The sequence below is a fragment of the Amblyomma maculatum genome, chromosome 11 (genome assembly GCF_055883805.1).
Source record: "Amblyomma maculatum isolate TAMU_Amacu chromosome 11, ASM5588380v1, whole genome shotgun sequence".
Classification (NCBI taxonomy): domain Eukaryota; kingdom Metazoa; phylum Arthropoda; class Arachnida; order Ixodida; family Ixodidae; genus Amblyomma; species Amblyomma maculatum.
The window spans coordinates 95,739,324-95,755,742 of NC_139354.1; the positions used below are offsets into that span (position 1 = coordinate 95,739,324).

The following is a 16,419-nucleotide window of genomic DNA, read 5'->3' on the forward strand; positions in this document are numbered from 1 at the left end:
GAGATGATTTTTGCTGGCTTTCAAGTTAGTGGAATATATCAAAGGGGTTTACATAGGTCCTTTAGGACAAGCACAGATGATTTGCAAAATTTTCTGCACTTTGAAATTCATTATGATCATTCTTGAATATTACTCAGGGCAAAACAAAGCCCTTTCTCTAAATTTTCTCGCTAAAAAAATTTAGCATAGCTTCAAAATCATCATCATCATCATCATCAGCCTGACTATACCCACTGCAGGGTGAAGGCCTCTCCCATATTTCTCCACTTAAATAATTATACCTATATTCAACAAATTTTAATTCTTTGTCATTAATTCCGTACCCAGTGTCCTGAAAAATTAAATTTTCTTGCCCTCAGAAATGTATTGAGGTATGGAATAAAAGAAACCTCATGAAAGACTGATAAGCGGCATCCGAGATACGAATGTCCTAAGCAGCCACACTAGGCAAAAAAGTGATTCTGAGAAAACGACCCTAGAAGGCTGAGAGGACGCTAACTTGTCTTTTTGTCGAGATATCTCAATGAAACTTTTATGGTAGGCTCATAACATGTACATTTGAATAACTACTAAATTTCATAGAGCTGTGCACGCTGGTTTAATGAAACTTTTATGGTATGCTCATAACATGTACAGGGTCCTTCAAGATATGTGCGAACACGGCGAAGCGTTCGCACATATTCGCACATATTCGCATATTCGCACATATTCGAAGCGTTCGCATGCGCACATAGCGTGCGCATGCGCCACATTGTTTCGATGCGCGACCGCGCCGGATGCGCTGACGCTCACGGAGCGCGGGCACGCTTCGCCGTGTTCGCACATATTTTGAAGGACCCTGTACATTTGAATAACTACTAAATTTCATAGAGCTGTGCATGCTGGTTTTGTAGTTACAGTTGCATATAATATAGGTCACATGGGTCTAAGCCGGGAGAATTCGCCGAATGTAGTGACATTACGAAATTCATTGTGGTAATTTCTGGTAGGCTGCAGCAGTATGTGGATCGGGAGCTTCCGGACGTGCAAGCTGGGTTTAGCAAGGGCAGAGGAACTAGAGACCAGATTGCCAACCTTCACTGGATCATGGAAAAAGCAAGAAAGTTCCAGAAACCCATCTACTTCTGCTTTATTGATTATGCAAAAGCGTTTGGCTGCTAGATCACAGCAGATTGTGGCAAGCTGTCCAAGAGATTGGGAGTTCCAATTCACCTCATCTGTCTCTCAGGAACCTGTATGAAGGGCAGGAGGCCACAGCCAGAACTGGGCATGGTCTTACTGATTGGTTTCTGATTGAGAAAGGAGTGAGGCAATGCTGCTTACTGTCGCCCTGCCTATTTAACCTATATGCTGAGTGCATCATGAGGAAGGCCAGTCTGGACGAGTCTTCAGCTGGAGTGAAGATTGCTGGAAAACCTATCAACAACCTTAGATATGCAGATGATACCACTTTAAGGGGGGGACATGGCTCTTAAAGCTATTTTTCTTAATTTGCGGCCAACCTTGATAAAACTAGGTAGTCTGATTCAGTTTCTTGCGCTGATTTCAAATATGTAACTATTTTTCCAATTGGCCAATTAGTTCAAAAGATAGATGAAATTAATTGCTCACAATTTGCAGAAACAATGAAAAAGTAACCACACTAAACAAAATTCATATTGACACTTTGCTAGGTACTAGAAAGCATAATGTATACAATTTTAGGACCACTTTTTTGATAAAACAAATATTAGCGATGTTATAGCATTTCAAAGTCCACCATTCAAATGTGGGTGCCCTACTGTCTGACCTAGAGCAAAATTTAAAAATTTTTAAAACATAAATTCCAAAATCTGCTCCTAACATTGTGTGCTTCGCACTTTTAGCTACATGCCACAACAAAACTTATGGTTCTACCTCCATTGAAGGCAGAGATATCGCTTCTGCAAATAAGCAAGAAGTCAAGAATCGGTGTTTTGAGAAAACGAGAAAAAAGAGATTGGCTCTCTTTTAATCAAAAATGCCGAGAAAATATTGCAATATTTTGCAATGTAAGTGACTAGAAGGCACCAGGGATGTAGTCAGACTGACTATGGCCACCCAAATGGCGTTTTTTGAAAGCATGCTGCATGTCCGCAGTGGTGATGTAGTCAGACTGACTATGGCCACCCAAATGGCGTTTTTTGAAAGCATGCTGCATGTCCGCAGTGGTCTTGCACTTGTTTGCAGATGCCACTGCTCGGCGGTGGTCTTTCTCTGCCATGCGCTTCATGCTTGGTGTCCCAGGGTTGAGGTGCAGCTCTTTCAATATTGCTGCAGAGGAGTTTTGGCAACCACCATTAAATCTCATAACAGGGCCGTTTGTCGATTCCCGGTGGCTTGCATCGCGCGTGCAGCAAGGACGTTCACAACGAACGGGTTGCACTTCTCTTTTCCGTTCACACGGGGCGAGGTCCATGCCGACGCAACATCACCGCAGCATGCACACTCGATAATAATCTTTATGGCGAGGCCATATTCACGTTCACCTTTCCCTACCGTGACGCTATTGCCGCACACCTTGCACTTCACAAACGACATCAACGCGTTCATTGAGTCCAAACTGACGACAACGAAGCCCGTCTCGATGTCCGATGGCGCGGCCGCAACATCGTCAGCGCGAGTGAAAAAATCCATCTTTCGCTTGGTGGCCGGTGTTGAAGAAAGAAGTTGTAGCTTTTCTTGGGCTTCCATTTCTCTCTGCAACAACTCCGTACGCTGCAATATTTCGGTGTCGCGCTGATTGCGGCTGCTGTCCGAAATGCATTCACTCGTCGGCGATCCGGTTAGGCCTAAGTCCACTTCGGTACTGTCTGCGGCTTCAGCATCACTTGCTGTTGGCGACGGACTACAGTCGAAACCCGCGATAGCGAAATCTCGAGAATACGAAATTCTCGCCGCAACGAAATATTTCCGAGATCCCGGCAAATGCCCATAGGGGCCAATGTATTTCGTATCTCTCGGTAACGAAACATTTTTGTACCGCAATCCCACGATAACGAAATTTGCTGCAGCGTCGGTCCACATACTGTCTCCCATATTATGAATAACAGCGTCAAAAAAGCACTCAAATTGAGCAAACTGCAATAGCGCGCTTGCGTGGCTACAGCGAGAGCATTGGCGCCTGGCAACCTTGCAGCCGGAACAACTTTAAAAACTTTAGCCACCTTGAGCCGGTGCTAGCCACCATACCGGCGCAGCGCGTGTCCTCTGTGATCGGTTCCGCGTGGTTGTTTATCTCGGAGGCTATGTTCAGGGAAGGCAGCCTCGCAGCGACACCATCAGGGGGCGACACTAGATCATCAGCGCTGCACTTTTAGGCCTGCGAGCGGTGCACATGTGTTCGTTGTGTGTGGTGGCGGTGTGTATGAGCAGCAGTCCGCACTTTGGCATTTGAGATGTCTCCGCCAGCCAAAAAACGAAGATTTTTGTCTCTGCAAGAGAAGGCTGCCATCATTGCTCAAGCAGAAAAAGGCAGGAAAAAAATGGATATCACCGACGAGTACGGGATTGCGTGCAGCTCACTGTCGACAATTTTGAAAAGCAAGGCAGCCATTCTCGGTGCGCTTGAGAATGGTGCTCGAGCACAGCATAAAACAGTGACGGCTGCGGTGTTCCCGGACGTTGACAAGGCGGTGTTTGCCTGGTTCTGTGAACAGCGCGCAAACAAAGTGCCTTTGTCTGGCAAACTGCTGCAACAGAAGGCTCTGGACTTTGCCTGCATGCTCGGGCATGACCAATTCAGAGCAAGCGCTGGCTGGCTGGGCCGCTTTAAAGCCCGTCACGATACTGTGGCCAAGGTGATTCCGGGCGAAGCAGCAGGAGTGGATCCGGTGGCAACATCGTCGTGGCAGCTGACTGCCGAAGAAATCCTGGGGCAGTACGAACCCTCAGACGTGTATAATGCGGACGAAACGGGTCTATTCTATCAGATGCTGCCTTCGAAGACCTTGGACCTGAAAGGTCAAAAATGCCACGGAGGGAAGCACAGCAAGCAGCGCGTAGCAGTATTGTTGTGCTCCAGTATGGACGGCAGTGACAAACGGCCGCTTCTTGTCATTGGCCGGAACAAGAAGCCCCGCTGCTTCAAGGGGAACCGCACGCTGCCTGTCCAGTACACCTCGAACGGGAAGTCATGGATGACCCGTTCAATATTTTCCAGCTGGCTTGAGGCCTTCGATGCGGACATGAGAAAGGCAGGCAGGTTGGTGAGCCTTTTTTTAGACAACTGCACCGCCCATCATGTTGATATGGAGCTCACAAACGTGCGCTTGATTTTTTTTCCGCCGGGTGCACTTCTGTTGTGCAGCCACTCGACCAAGGCGTCATACGAAGTGTGAAGTGCGCCTACAAAGAGAGGCTAATTCAGCGTCTCATTCTTAACCTCCATCACAAGCGCCCCACCGACGTGGACTTGTTCATGGCGCTTGAGATGCTGGCTGCTGCATGGCTTGCGACGCCTCCGACCGTGATTGAGCACTGTTTCAAGCATGCGGGCTTCGCCCCCACCCAGCAGACATCATGCGTGGACGAGTCGCCAAATGAAAGCGTGCTTGAAGAGACACTTCACGATGACTGTGCTGCCAGTGCAGTGCCACAATCGCTGGCCAACGCATGGGGTGCACTTTGTGCTGTCGACACCTATGTTGTTCCAGATGGCCTCAGTGTCGATAATTTCATTCGCGCTGATGACGACGTAGTTGTCCATGAAGAAATGACCGATGAGGCTATCATCAGCAGCGTGTGCGAAACTGACGACACCGAGGACCAAGGTCCACAACATGGAGAGACGGTAAACCCGAGGAATATGTTGGACGCCTTTGACACGATCCGGTCGTTCTTGGGCGCACACGACGACGACGTGGCAATGGATCACTTCTTGCAGTGTGAGAATAGAACCATGAAGTTGCTGCAAGGCAAGGCTCGGCAAATTAAGCTGACTGACTTTTGGCAATAAATTTCCTTTTTGCGGGCTGTTTTCTATCTTTTCTGTCTCATTTTCGCGGCAACGAAATTCTCGCGAAAGCAAATTTTTTTGCTGTCCCCGGCGATTTCGTTATTGTGGGTTTCGACTGTATTCTCGACGTGAATATTGAATATTGCTGGAAAACGTATCAACAACCCTAGATATGCGAATGATACTACTTTAATGGCAGAAAGTGAAGTGGAACTCAAGAGACTTCTGTTGCGCGTATAAGAAGAGAGTGAGAAGTTTGGGCTTAAACTGAACGTTAAAAAGACAAAGATCATGGCGTCTTGCCCTATCAAGTCCATGAGCATCAATGGACAAGAAGTGGGAGCTGTGACAGATTTTCTCTTTTTGGGCTCCAAGATTACCCCGGAAGGAGACTACAGCCATGAAATTAGGAGACGCCTGCTTCTGGGAAAGAGAACCATGGTTAGCCTTGACCGCCTAGTAAAGAGCAGAGACATTAGTCTGCCAACCAAGATCCGTATAACTCGTGCTATGGTCTTTCCAGTTGTGATGTATGGATGCGAGAGTTGGACTGTGAAGAAGGCTGACCGCCGAAGAATTGACATGTTTGAATTGTGGTGCTGGCGGAGACTCTTGAGAGTCTCAAGCCTATTTCTGTATATCGAATTATCGATATATCGAACTATTTCGCGATCCCCTTCGAGTTCAATATATCCGGGTTTCGACTGTGTTCCATTAGTTCGATATAACAAAAATTAGAATTGTCTGGGTTCGACTGCATATAATGTTGCAAAAATCAACTGTTTCAGGATTTTTTTTTGGTTTTAAACAGTCACTTACCCCTCCTTGAGCGACTTTTTCAGATTTTTTGGTCCTTTAGTTCGAGGGACATTTCTTACCCATTTTTTTGCCACCTGATAGGGCTTGCATAACTAATGCATCTGTTGAATTTTCAGGGGGCTCCTTGTGTGATTGGTTTTTGTTCCTTCCAGGACGTCAAGATTGGTGTTGCGGAAGGAGGCATGACTTCAGGTCGGTGTGAGATCCTTTTGGCTAGGGCGGCTGTGGGATGCTTTTGCAGTGCGTTGGAAGTTTAAACAGTTACTTTCCTTTCCACCTTTCACCGTGCTGTGGTGGATAGTTTTTAGTTTAGCAAAAATAGCATGCCCACTTCAGTGATGATTGTAGGGTTTATACTTTTCCCACGTGGCTTGTGTATTGATATCGAAACTTGGTGGTCGCTTGAGGACAAATCTCAGAAGTTAGCAAATTAGGCAGTCGCGCTGGGTTAACATTTTGAGGTCAGCGAATTCTCACTGGGGCATAATGCAAATTATGAAGTTTTCATGGGCATGAGTTACAAGAGTTTTATAACAAAAATAAGCTCTGCTTGAAAGTAATATTTTGGTTATATATACAATAGCTGGCCTAAGAATCCCGATTCACAACTATTTAAATTTGCTTTCAGTGCTCCGAAACATTTGCACGAAATTTTTCCTTGCATAATTATCGCACCCCCAACTTCCCATCAATTTTCTGCGAAAAAAACGTGAAAGCACTGTGCGAGTAAATATGGTAACTGGTAATAAACTATATATAGCGTTGCATGTCCCGGCCAGCTGTGGATCGTAGAAGCGTATTTAGTGAATGCAAGGCAATAAATAAAGCTTGAAATACTTAAGGCTTGTGATTCAATGAAATACGAACATAGTAAAAACAGTGAGCAGCACGAGAGCAAGGTTCAGGCCTCAAGGTTTCTCAAGGTTGCACTTTAGAACTGTGAGTGTAAATAAAATGCCCTGATTGTGTTTTGCTTGTTCACCTTCATAGGCAGGGGCAACTCTTTGCCTCCGGGTGGAAGTATAAGGGGCCACTCAGTGTGGTGGGTGCACTTCTCTTTCTGACCTGGGGCTGCACCGTGTCATTTTAGTGGACGTGGAGGAGTGCCTGGGCAGCTCTCCCCCCGGGGCGGAGAGCACAACACCGCCCTCCTCACCCAGCATCGGAGGTGCCGGGGTGGCAGTAGCAGCAGCCCAGGCGGCTAGCTCTGCACCGGGGTGAGTCTGTGCAACCAAAGTGCTACCTGTAACATAAAATAGTTAGTATTACCACTCACTTTGGCTTGTTTTTATGTCACACAAACTGGGAAAATCGAGGTGAGGGGGGGGAGTGAGTGTAGAGGGTTCATAGACTCTGTCAGCTTTCCTGCATGTCAAAAACTTTGATCACGGCGCCATAGACCATCGTAGAGGCAGAAGTTCGATGCAGTGCGGAAGATTATAATTTCAAACCTAATGATCCTGGCAAGCGGCATTCCTTCCGAGGTGTGCGTAATAAGGGGGAAGGTTGTGAACCTGTTTATTGTACCTTGGCAAAATAGTGAGCGTTCATTCAGGCTCATCTACAGAAGTTTGGTTAACTGTTGGCTCACTCAAACTAAGAGTCGCATATGCTTGGGCTCGGTGAACTCGGACTCATTTAGACTGACAACTCACTCCGACTTAAGACTGAACTGGAGTCAACCGCTCGTAGCGACAAATTGACTCGTTTAGACTCACTCATTTCAGCTCGCAACTTGTATAGGCTCACTGATTGTTACTCGCGACTAACTCAGGCTTACAGCATATTTGGATTCACTCACCTCTCCTCGTGACTCATCTTGACTCATGCACTCATTTGGTCTCACCTTATCTAATGAGTCATGACTCATGTGGGCTCACTTGCTCGTTTTGACTCGAGACATGCATGCTTTCTGAGTAGGTCGTGATCTGAGTGGGAGGCTGGACTCTTTTATGACTCAGATCATTGTGATTTGATTTGAATCTAAATGAGCCCGAACAAGTCGACTCATGAGTGAGTCTGCCGACCTATAATGCATTGCGTATCCAAGTGGCAAAATGCAAGGGTCATCTCGGTTCCTGCTGTGTTTTATTATAGTGAAACCCACTTATAACATAGCAGTTTTAACAATATATCGGATATAACAGTGGACAGCCACTGTACTGTCAGGTTTTCCATGTGTTCTACGATAAAATAAACTGCTTATTACAGTGGTGTCATATTATATCCCCTTCAGGCGCAAATGAAATTTTCGGAAAGGAAAAAATTTTTTTCGCACCATGCATGATCATAGACCAGGCAGAATTCAAATATAAAAGATATAAAAGATAATGCAAAAATATTTATATTTTATTCGCGTCCACTTATGTGGACATGGTGCCTCAAAGCTGCTACTTGAATGAAACCTTTACAACATTTCTGCGTTTTCTAATTAATTATTAAGCATGAATAAATGTTTTTCTCTGAAAGTATGTTGACGCCTTCAGGATTGGGACACCTGCACGCAAATCAGGGTATTATGTACTGCTCTTGTACGAAATAACGAAGCGCCATGGACACTTTAACAATTTTGGCATTAAGACGTCGGGAACGCGAAACTCTGAAAGTTCGCTGGAGCACTTTTTCTATGTCTAAGATAATGAAATCTGGCATGCAACATCTATATTTTCTTATGGACACATTCATTACAATAAGTAGTATTATTAGGCATCGGTTTAGATAGAGGCATGCAAAAATAAGAGCTACTGATTCGTCCCGCCGTAAAATGCTGCGACGTCCATCTTTACTTGCTGTTTACAAACACATTTTGCTGTAGCAACAAAAGATGGCGCCACATATTCGACAGGATGGATCCAAATGCTACGGGTGCCAAATTCAAAGGCTGAAATTTGCACTTTGTGCAAGTATGTAGTGAAACTTGGGTCGCGTCCACATATGTGGACGCAGCGCCTGAAGGGGATATTATTGGTTATAGCAATAAAATATGGGCACTGAAGATCAACAACAATGTAGAAACACGGTGACCACAAAAGCACGTGTGCATCCGGAGATGCCGACTATGCTGATGCAGCAACAATAAAAAACGAAAGAAACAAATTGGGACAGAGCGTATCGAGCCAGTGCATTGTTCAGGTGCGCCGAAGAAGCTTGTGTGCCGCTGGGATGCTGGAGAGGACGGAGCGCTTCCTCACGCGGAGGACAAGGGAAGGCGTAAGGTGCTGCTAGGCACGGCTACAGGTGTGCAGGTGCAGGTGTGCAGGTGCACAGAGTCTGTTTGGGGCCAGCATTAGTTTTCATTAAATCATTAAATTAATAAATAAGGTCATTAAGCATGAATGTCTCTCTGGTGGCCTTTCATATAATGGAGTGTCTTATGACTTCATGTGGATGAGTATGTGTTGGATAGTAGAGGCAGAGATGAGACTACTGATTGAGTAGCAAGGTGGATGGATGCAGACGAGGATTCGTAAGGGCAGCAGCAGATGCAGGTTGTTAATGTGGCCCTGCATACCCTAGAGACGAAGCTAGAGGTCGTCTTCGATTTTTTTTTTTTTGCTTGTAGCTTGGGGCTATCATGCATAGAGAGCTGATTCCTAATAATTCCAACTTGGTTACTTTGAATCGCAGTTTGATTGAACTGATGCTTTCGTTTTGATGAACTTTCTACTGCACTGTGTTATCTGCATGTTGTTCAAAACGTATCGATCAAAGTGCAGGCCTCGATGTGTTCAGGAAACTTGAAGTTGTGGTTGGTGCACAAATGCTGAATGATGTCAAGCCAAAATATGTGTGCACTTTGTGACAGGGGTGTTGGTGGTACTTGGAGTCCATGTGAGGCGATGGAGCTTCAGCTGGACTACTGGACCCTACAGCGCAAAGGGGGAGCTGAGCCGTGCCGCTTCTCCCTCAAGGCAGCCTTCCGATCACTACAGGTTGGCCATCCTTTCCCCGTCTCTCTCTCTCACTTCACCATGGTAGCTCAGTGGTTGAGGTGCTCGGCTACTGTACCCAAGGATGCAGGACGTAGTGGCCACTTTCCAACGGAGGCAAAAAGCAAGGTGCCCGGGTACTGTGCAATGTCAGTGCAAGAACCCCAGGTGGACAAAATTTTCGGAGTCCTCCACTACAGCGTCTCTCATAGCCTGAAGTAGATAAATAAAGGGGAAATGAGGGTACTTGTTATAATACCTGAAGGAAAGAAGCAACAGTCGGCGAGGCCAAGGAAAGCATTGGGGATTGTACTTTGTCTCTTTTTTTTAATTTTTACTTTGATAATCGCATAGATTAGTAATGTAATCTATATTTAGCGGAAAGATAATTAAACACAAAGTAGAAGGAAAAACAATGTGCCAATGGTAGGAACCGAACCCACGACCTCTGAATATCGCGTCCGGTGCTCTTCGAACTGAGCTGCATCGGCCGCTGTCCCCCCTGCTACTTTCTTGGGTATTAATGTTGTCTGTATACGAACCTTGACAGTGTTCACCTGTGCCACCCTCAACCATAGCGGTGGATGTGCAACATCCTGTGTTACCGCCAGCGTTACGTAGAACGGGATCAAGAGTGCGGGCGAAAGCTGTATTAGAACCCTCTTACGCTACCTATGGCTTCCAGACTGCCAGAACCGAGACCCCCGTGAGCTACAAGCAGTTAAATGAAGGGGAAATGAGGATACTCGTTATAATACATAAAGGAAAAAAAGCCAGCAGTCGGCGAGGTAAAGGAAAGCATTGGGGATTGTATTTGTCTTTTTTTTTTTAATTTTTACTTCGATAATCACATAAATTAGTAATGTAATCTATTTAGGGGAAAGATAATTAAACACAAAGTAGAAGGAAAAACAATATGCCGATGGTGGGAACTGAACCCACGACCTCCAAATATCGAAAAAAAAAAAAAGACAAAGTACAATCCCCAATGCTCTCCTTGGCCTCGTCGACTGTTGGCTTCTTTCCTTCATGTATTATAACGAGCACCCTCATTTCCCCTTCATTTATCTGCTTTCAGCTTACGGGGGTCTCGGTTCTGGCAGTCTTGAAGCCATATGTAGCGTAAGAGGGTTCTAGCACAGCTTTTGCTCTCGCTCTTGATCACATTCTACATGACGCTGGCGGGAACACAGGACGTTCCACGTCCACCGCTATAGTTGAGGGTGGCGCTGGTGAACACTCTCAAGGTTCGTATACAGACAACATTAATACCCAAGAAAGTAGCAGGGGGACAGCGGCCGATGTAGCTCAGTTGGAAGAGCACCGGACGCGATATTCGGAGGTCGTGGGTTCAGTTCCCACCATCGGCACATTGTTTTTCCTTCTATTTTGTTTTTAATCATCTTTCTCCTAAACACATTACATTACTAATTTATGTGATTATCGTAGTAAAAATTAAAAAACAAGACTAAAGAAATTAAAAAAGTCCAAACCCTCTCTCCCTCTATCTCTCTCAGCCAGAGACCACCTTACGAATGGTGATTGACGAGGTCTGTTACAATGCACTTCTGTGTAGGCGATAATTTTGGAGATTTTGGTGCTTCAGGAATCTCCGCTTGCTCAGGGCGCTAGAGGTGTCCATGTTGGCGTATGCTATATTTTTTTCCCCATCATTTGAATGCTTGCTGCAGACAGATGAACCTCGTGTCAAGTGTCACGTGACCATTCTGTCAGAGGTGAAGTCTGTCATGTGAATCCACCATTGGTTTCCTACTTGCTCTTGTTCACTGCTGTGCAGATAAGGTAAAGATGGCCTAACTGTGTTTGGCACCTCTCATAGCCTGAGTCAAGCCACAAGTCGTCAATTTGTAGGCAAAAGATGAATGGCTGACAAGCGTAATGTGGAAGAGATTGAGCAAGCACTGTTGTTTTTGGTGGTCGTACCATGGAAGGGGAGAATGGGGATTCCAAAGAGTCAGCTTGAAGGATGTGATACAGTCGAACCTCAATGTGACGAAATTAGCGATGCAACAAATTTTTTCTTATTTCCCAATCTCTGCCCCATTAAAAGTCATGTTGATTTTTTTTCACAATTTAACGAAGTAGTTTAATGCCGCACTTTCGATTTAACGAAGTCCTCGCGCATCGTATGCATGTACCAGCAGTCACTTTGACAATCAAATGAACTAAAATTTCAGCCCTGACACACTGCATTTTACATCTGCCCTTTTACAGGCTGATTTTGCCGACAGTCTGGACACTGCGATTGAAGCAAAATGATGATGACAGGGGCGTACTGCCGCCGCACCATCCGTTGTGTGCATACAAAGTCCACGGTGCGGAATTTTTAGGACACGTCATGCCATCACGTCACTGGCCAGTCGGAACGACAAAGCGCTTACCGGGGATACTGTATTTACTCGCGTAATAAACCCACTTTTTTTTTTTTTTTTCAAGAAATATCAAAGTGAGTTCGAGGGAAGGGTTCAATACGTGGGGAAAATTGGGATTCTTTCTTTTTTTATGATCATCCATCGATCATCAAAAAAAATATGCCGTCAGCCGCGATCATAAGTTCGGCTTTTAGCATCTTTCCCTTCAAAAGACACTTGCTGCTATCACACGTTCCACTGGTATTGTAGTATTGGACGGTGCACACCCCACGCATTCCGTGATGAAGCAAACATACTGAAAACAAGGCTTGCAACAACAGGACGAGCCAAGCAAGCCACCGCAGGCACTTTTCTGAAGGCCGCTGGAACTCTGCCAAGTGGGCCCATCGCCCCCTCCCCACACCCCCACTAGAGTTAACCCCAAGAGACACACCGTGATGTTCTTGCTGTGCAGCACCGTGGCGCGCTGCTAAGAAACACACTGGACTGCGACAGCGCCAAACGGAGAGACTGCTAACGACTAGCACTATTCTTTTTTTTAAATTCTCAGTGGTAAAAGGTGGAGGTGGGCTCTTATGCAAGTAAATATGGTACGCGTATGTGAAGCCTGAGAAAAAGATTGTCGCGCCCAAGGTAGCCGCACCCGCATAGGCGATGTGGTCATAGAACTAATCTATCTAGCTCACTATAATAGGACAGTGTCCCCGATATCTCTAGATCAGCTGATCTAGAGACTCATATTAACCTTTTAACCATTTGCAAACGTTGGATGATGATAATGATGATACCAGTGGCAACATATGGCGGCGGCTTTGAGTACAAGGCACTGTGTTCGCTCTTTGCTCACGCGGAGAAAAATTATGCGTTTGCGTCCGTTTGTTGTCGCTCATTATGTGCTCCATATATAAAAAATAACATCCAGTGCCCTTGTTAGCTCTATTATTGCTAGAGTTTCTAGCTTATTTCCTGAATACGTAATTTACAAGTTCCCAGCAGTGTTCCACAGACCTGTTACTTCATTTCCGCAGCTAAAACATAGCAACCTTGGTATAACAAAATTTGCGTTTTAAAAATTTTCGGCTGCAAGTAGGACTTGTTACATCGAGGTTCGACTGTAGTACGTTAAATATAAGCATCAATTTAGTAGACTTTAAGACAGGGCTATTGGAGGTCAGTGGGAGACGCCAATGAGATGCATGACTGGTCTTGACGATGGCGCTCGTGGTGGTCGCCATTGCAGTCTTCACTATGCACTGGCCTGTGTTTTTTTTGTGTGTGTTATTTTGCCTGAATTTTGTGCTGGGATGTTTTGGCATGTGCATGAATGAAATAGAGTCCAATTGAACGAACGCATGTTGGTGTTGTGCCATATACGCAGGTGTGGAGGTTGGCGGTTTCCGAGATTCTGGGCCCTTGCCTCAGCCTGAGTTATGTCACAAGGGAGAAGAAGCAGAAGAGTGAGTTCTCCTTTTTTGAAGCTCTCCTTCATTTCTCTTCTTCATTCCTTTTGCTCAGGCAAAAGGCTGGAGCTTGTTTTGGAGTTCGTTTCGAATCTTGAGCCTTCAGGTAGCAGCACATCTTAAGTATGTTGATTTGCCTCTTTGGAGTTGAGCACTTTTGATGTAAAGCTTTAAAAAATGAAAAATAGAGAGTTAAATGAGGATACAACACAGAGCTTCACTTTAGTGAGGTTTTAGAGGAATTTGAATGCATAATAAAAAAATTTACCTGGAGAATTGCGTTCAATAAATTGTTGCAGGCGATAGTATGTGGAAATTGGGCTTGATGTTGTATATATTATATTTTGAAGGATGCATTTGCATACTTCGTGTTATACAGTCGAACCCGGATATATCGAACCCGTATATATCGAATTTTGGTTATATCCAACTCACGGAATATCCCCTTGAAAATTTGATGTAAAAGTATAGGAAAGCCGCGTCATATATCGAACTCAATTTTACCGGTCGTTCGATATATCGAACTCCGCACCACACACTGGAAAGTGTGCCTTTCCCAAAGACGATCGCATCACCCTCGGCCGTTTGCCGCGTGACGTTTTCAAGCCACGCGCGGAAGTAATGAGAGGGGACAGTTCGGCTAGGGCAGCGCCGCGCCCATTCCCTAAAGGTGCGCGCATCTGCGGTCATTGTTTCCCGCGCGCTAGCACGTGACGTTTGCAAGCCATGTGCGTGAATGAACCAGAAAGAACCGGTGGGAACGAGAGGGGAAAGACGCGACAGAGCGAAGCGCAAGGGTGTGCCCATTCTTTTGCTGAGCTACCTCTCTCCTTCCTCTTTCCCGGCCTTCGTTCGCAGTAGCACGCGCTACGCATGCGCCAAGCCAGCTCAGCCCGTTTTCAGACAGAACGTCCGATGCTTTCTCCAGCGTGTGTGGCGAACCCTCTGCGTATGGCGGCTGACGTGGCTATGGCGCCTGCGGAAGTTAAGAAGTGGCAGATCTATGTATTTTGCTTTTTTTTGCAAGATTCGTCTATTTTTGTCGTTGTGCTGTACGCGCGGCGTACCGTAAGATATGGCGTTACAAAGCGGCATTCTTTTTTTTTTCTTTTTTTTTTTTTTTTTGCGGGAGTCGTTTATTCTTGCATGTATGAATCAACGAAAACACGTGGTCAGCTGCGATCATGACATCGGCTTTTAGCATTTTTCGCTTCAAGCAGTATTCAGCTATTGTATCATGCTTTCCAATGATTTTGTGGCAGTGGATTACGCCCGCCCCAAGCGCGGCATAATAAATCGAACCAGGCTTGTGCAATCAAGCAATCACGGGCAGTCTGCCAAGTTCGCTACCCGCTGCCCACTGCCGCAGGAGCTATCAAAAGAACACGCCACGACGTTATCGCTGCACAGCATTTTGGCACGCTGCCAAGAAATGAGCTGTGGATGAGACGACCGAAACGGAGTGCGACATGCAAGAAAACGCTGGCAATTTCTGCCGCGGCGACACAGAAACCTTGTTTTGAGCTGCCGCGGTGGCTGGAACGGCAGAGGGACGCAGTTCCAACAAGTTGGAAATTTTTTGCTCTGCCGCTGCCGCTCGTCGCTGAAGCGAGCTGACCTTATCGCTTTTTTTTTTTCCAAATTCTCGAGTGTAAAAGTGGGGGGTGGGTTCATTATGCGAGTGAGTTTATTACTCGACAAATACGGTATCGTTTTTCTGCATCGTAAGTGCCGTCCCAAGCTGATTTCTGTATATCGAATTATCGATATATCGAACTATTTCGCAATCCTCTTCGAGTTCGATATATCCGGGTTCGACTGTATGCACCTCGTGTTATATGCGAGCGCATATTGTATATAGGTTTTTACGGTACCACTAAAGTAAGTGGAAGCTAACCCGGAATGGCACTGAAATTCAAAACGGTGATGATGAAATTTTTCCACCTTGAAAATGGTGCAATTTTATTCAAATTTATAATCGGGCTTAAACATGTGCGCTGGAATGTCGGCGCAGTGACATCAAGTGATCTCGCAACAGCGCCACCATTGACGCTGATTGGTGGTGCGCTTCCAATGTCTCTACACTATCTCTCTCTACACGCCATATATATATATATATATATATATATATATATATATATTTAGCAACCATCTGGCAGTCGACTTGAAGCGTAGTTAGCAAAAGGGATTCGAATCGACATATGCACCTCCAGTTTTATGCCTTTCATTGTACGTGTCGGTGAACAGTGAGAAATGATACAGGTACTGCTGCATGTTACTGTGCACCAAAATCAATCTAACAGTATAAAAGTATAAAAGAAAAGGCAATGTTAAAGGAACTATCATGCCTTTTCCTTAGGTGAAACCTTAGCTTCTTCCTAATACTTTGTCTCACTTTCTGATAAAGGGATCTTTTACCTCGTATTTTTTTACCGGTGTGAGTTGTGCACAATTAGCTATTATTTGCAGAGGTGTGACCTTAAATACATAGTTATGGCTTGCATATCGGAAAAAGTTTATTTGCATCAGAGCAAAAGAATAAAAGATTGAGGAAGTACACAAGCAGAATTAGTGTGGAGTTTTACCCACAGGTACCTTTTATATGAAGGCAAAGTGTAAAGCTTACTTGTGGAGCTCTTGAAGGAAGTCTACCTTTTCTGTAGAGCTGTCGGTTTGGAAGGTGATGTTCAGATGTTCAGGTGCGTTAAAAGGAATTGTGCAAATATACTTGGAGATTTGTGCAAGTAGCTTATTTTGCATATACAGTGAAAGCTTGTTAATTCACAACTCGTTAATTCGAAATTTTGGATAATTCGAAATAGTCATCGTGGTCCGGTCCGCAG

General features: G+C 45.3%; 1 protein-coding gene across 2 annotated transcripts in view; it reads left to right on the top strand.

Moving 5' to 3' along the window:
• Nucleotides 1-16,419, top strand: part of KrT95D (phosphofurin acidic cluster sorting protein KrT95D) — a 105,078-nt gene that overhangs the window by 77,312 nt on the left and 11,347 nt on the right. For both annotated transcript variants that reach the window (XM_084583389.1, XM_084583390.1), the window contains exons 14-17: nt 5,947-5,986; nt 6,885-7,011; nt 9,600-9,726; nt 13,495-13,573. In XM_084583389.1, coding sequence (XP_084439515.1) covers nt 5,947-5,986; nt 6,885-7,011; nt 9,600-9,726; nt 13,495-13,573 — 373 coding nt within the window. The remainder of the gene's footprint in view (nt 1-5,946; nt 5,987-6,884; nt 7,012-9,599; nt 9,727-13,494; nt 13,574-16,419) is intronic.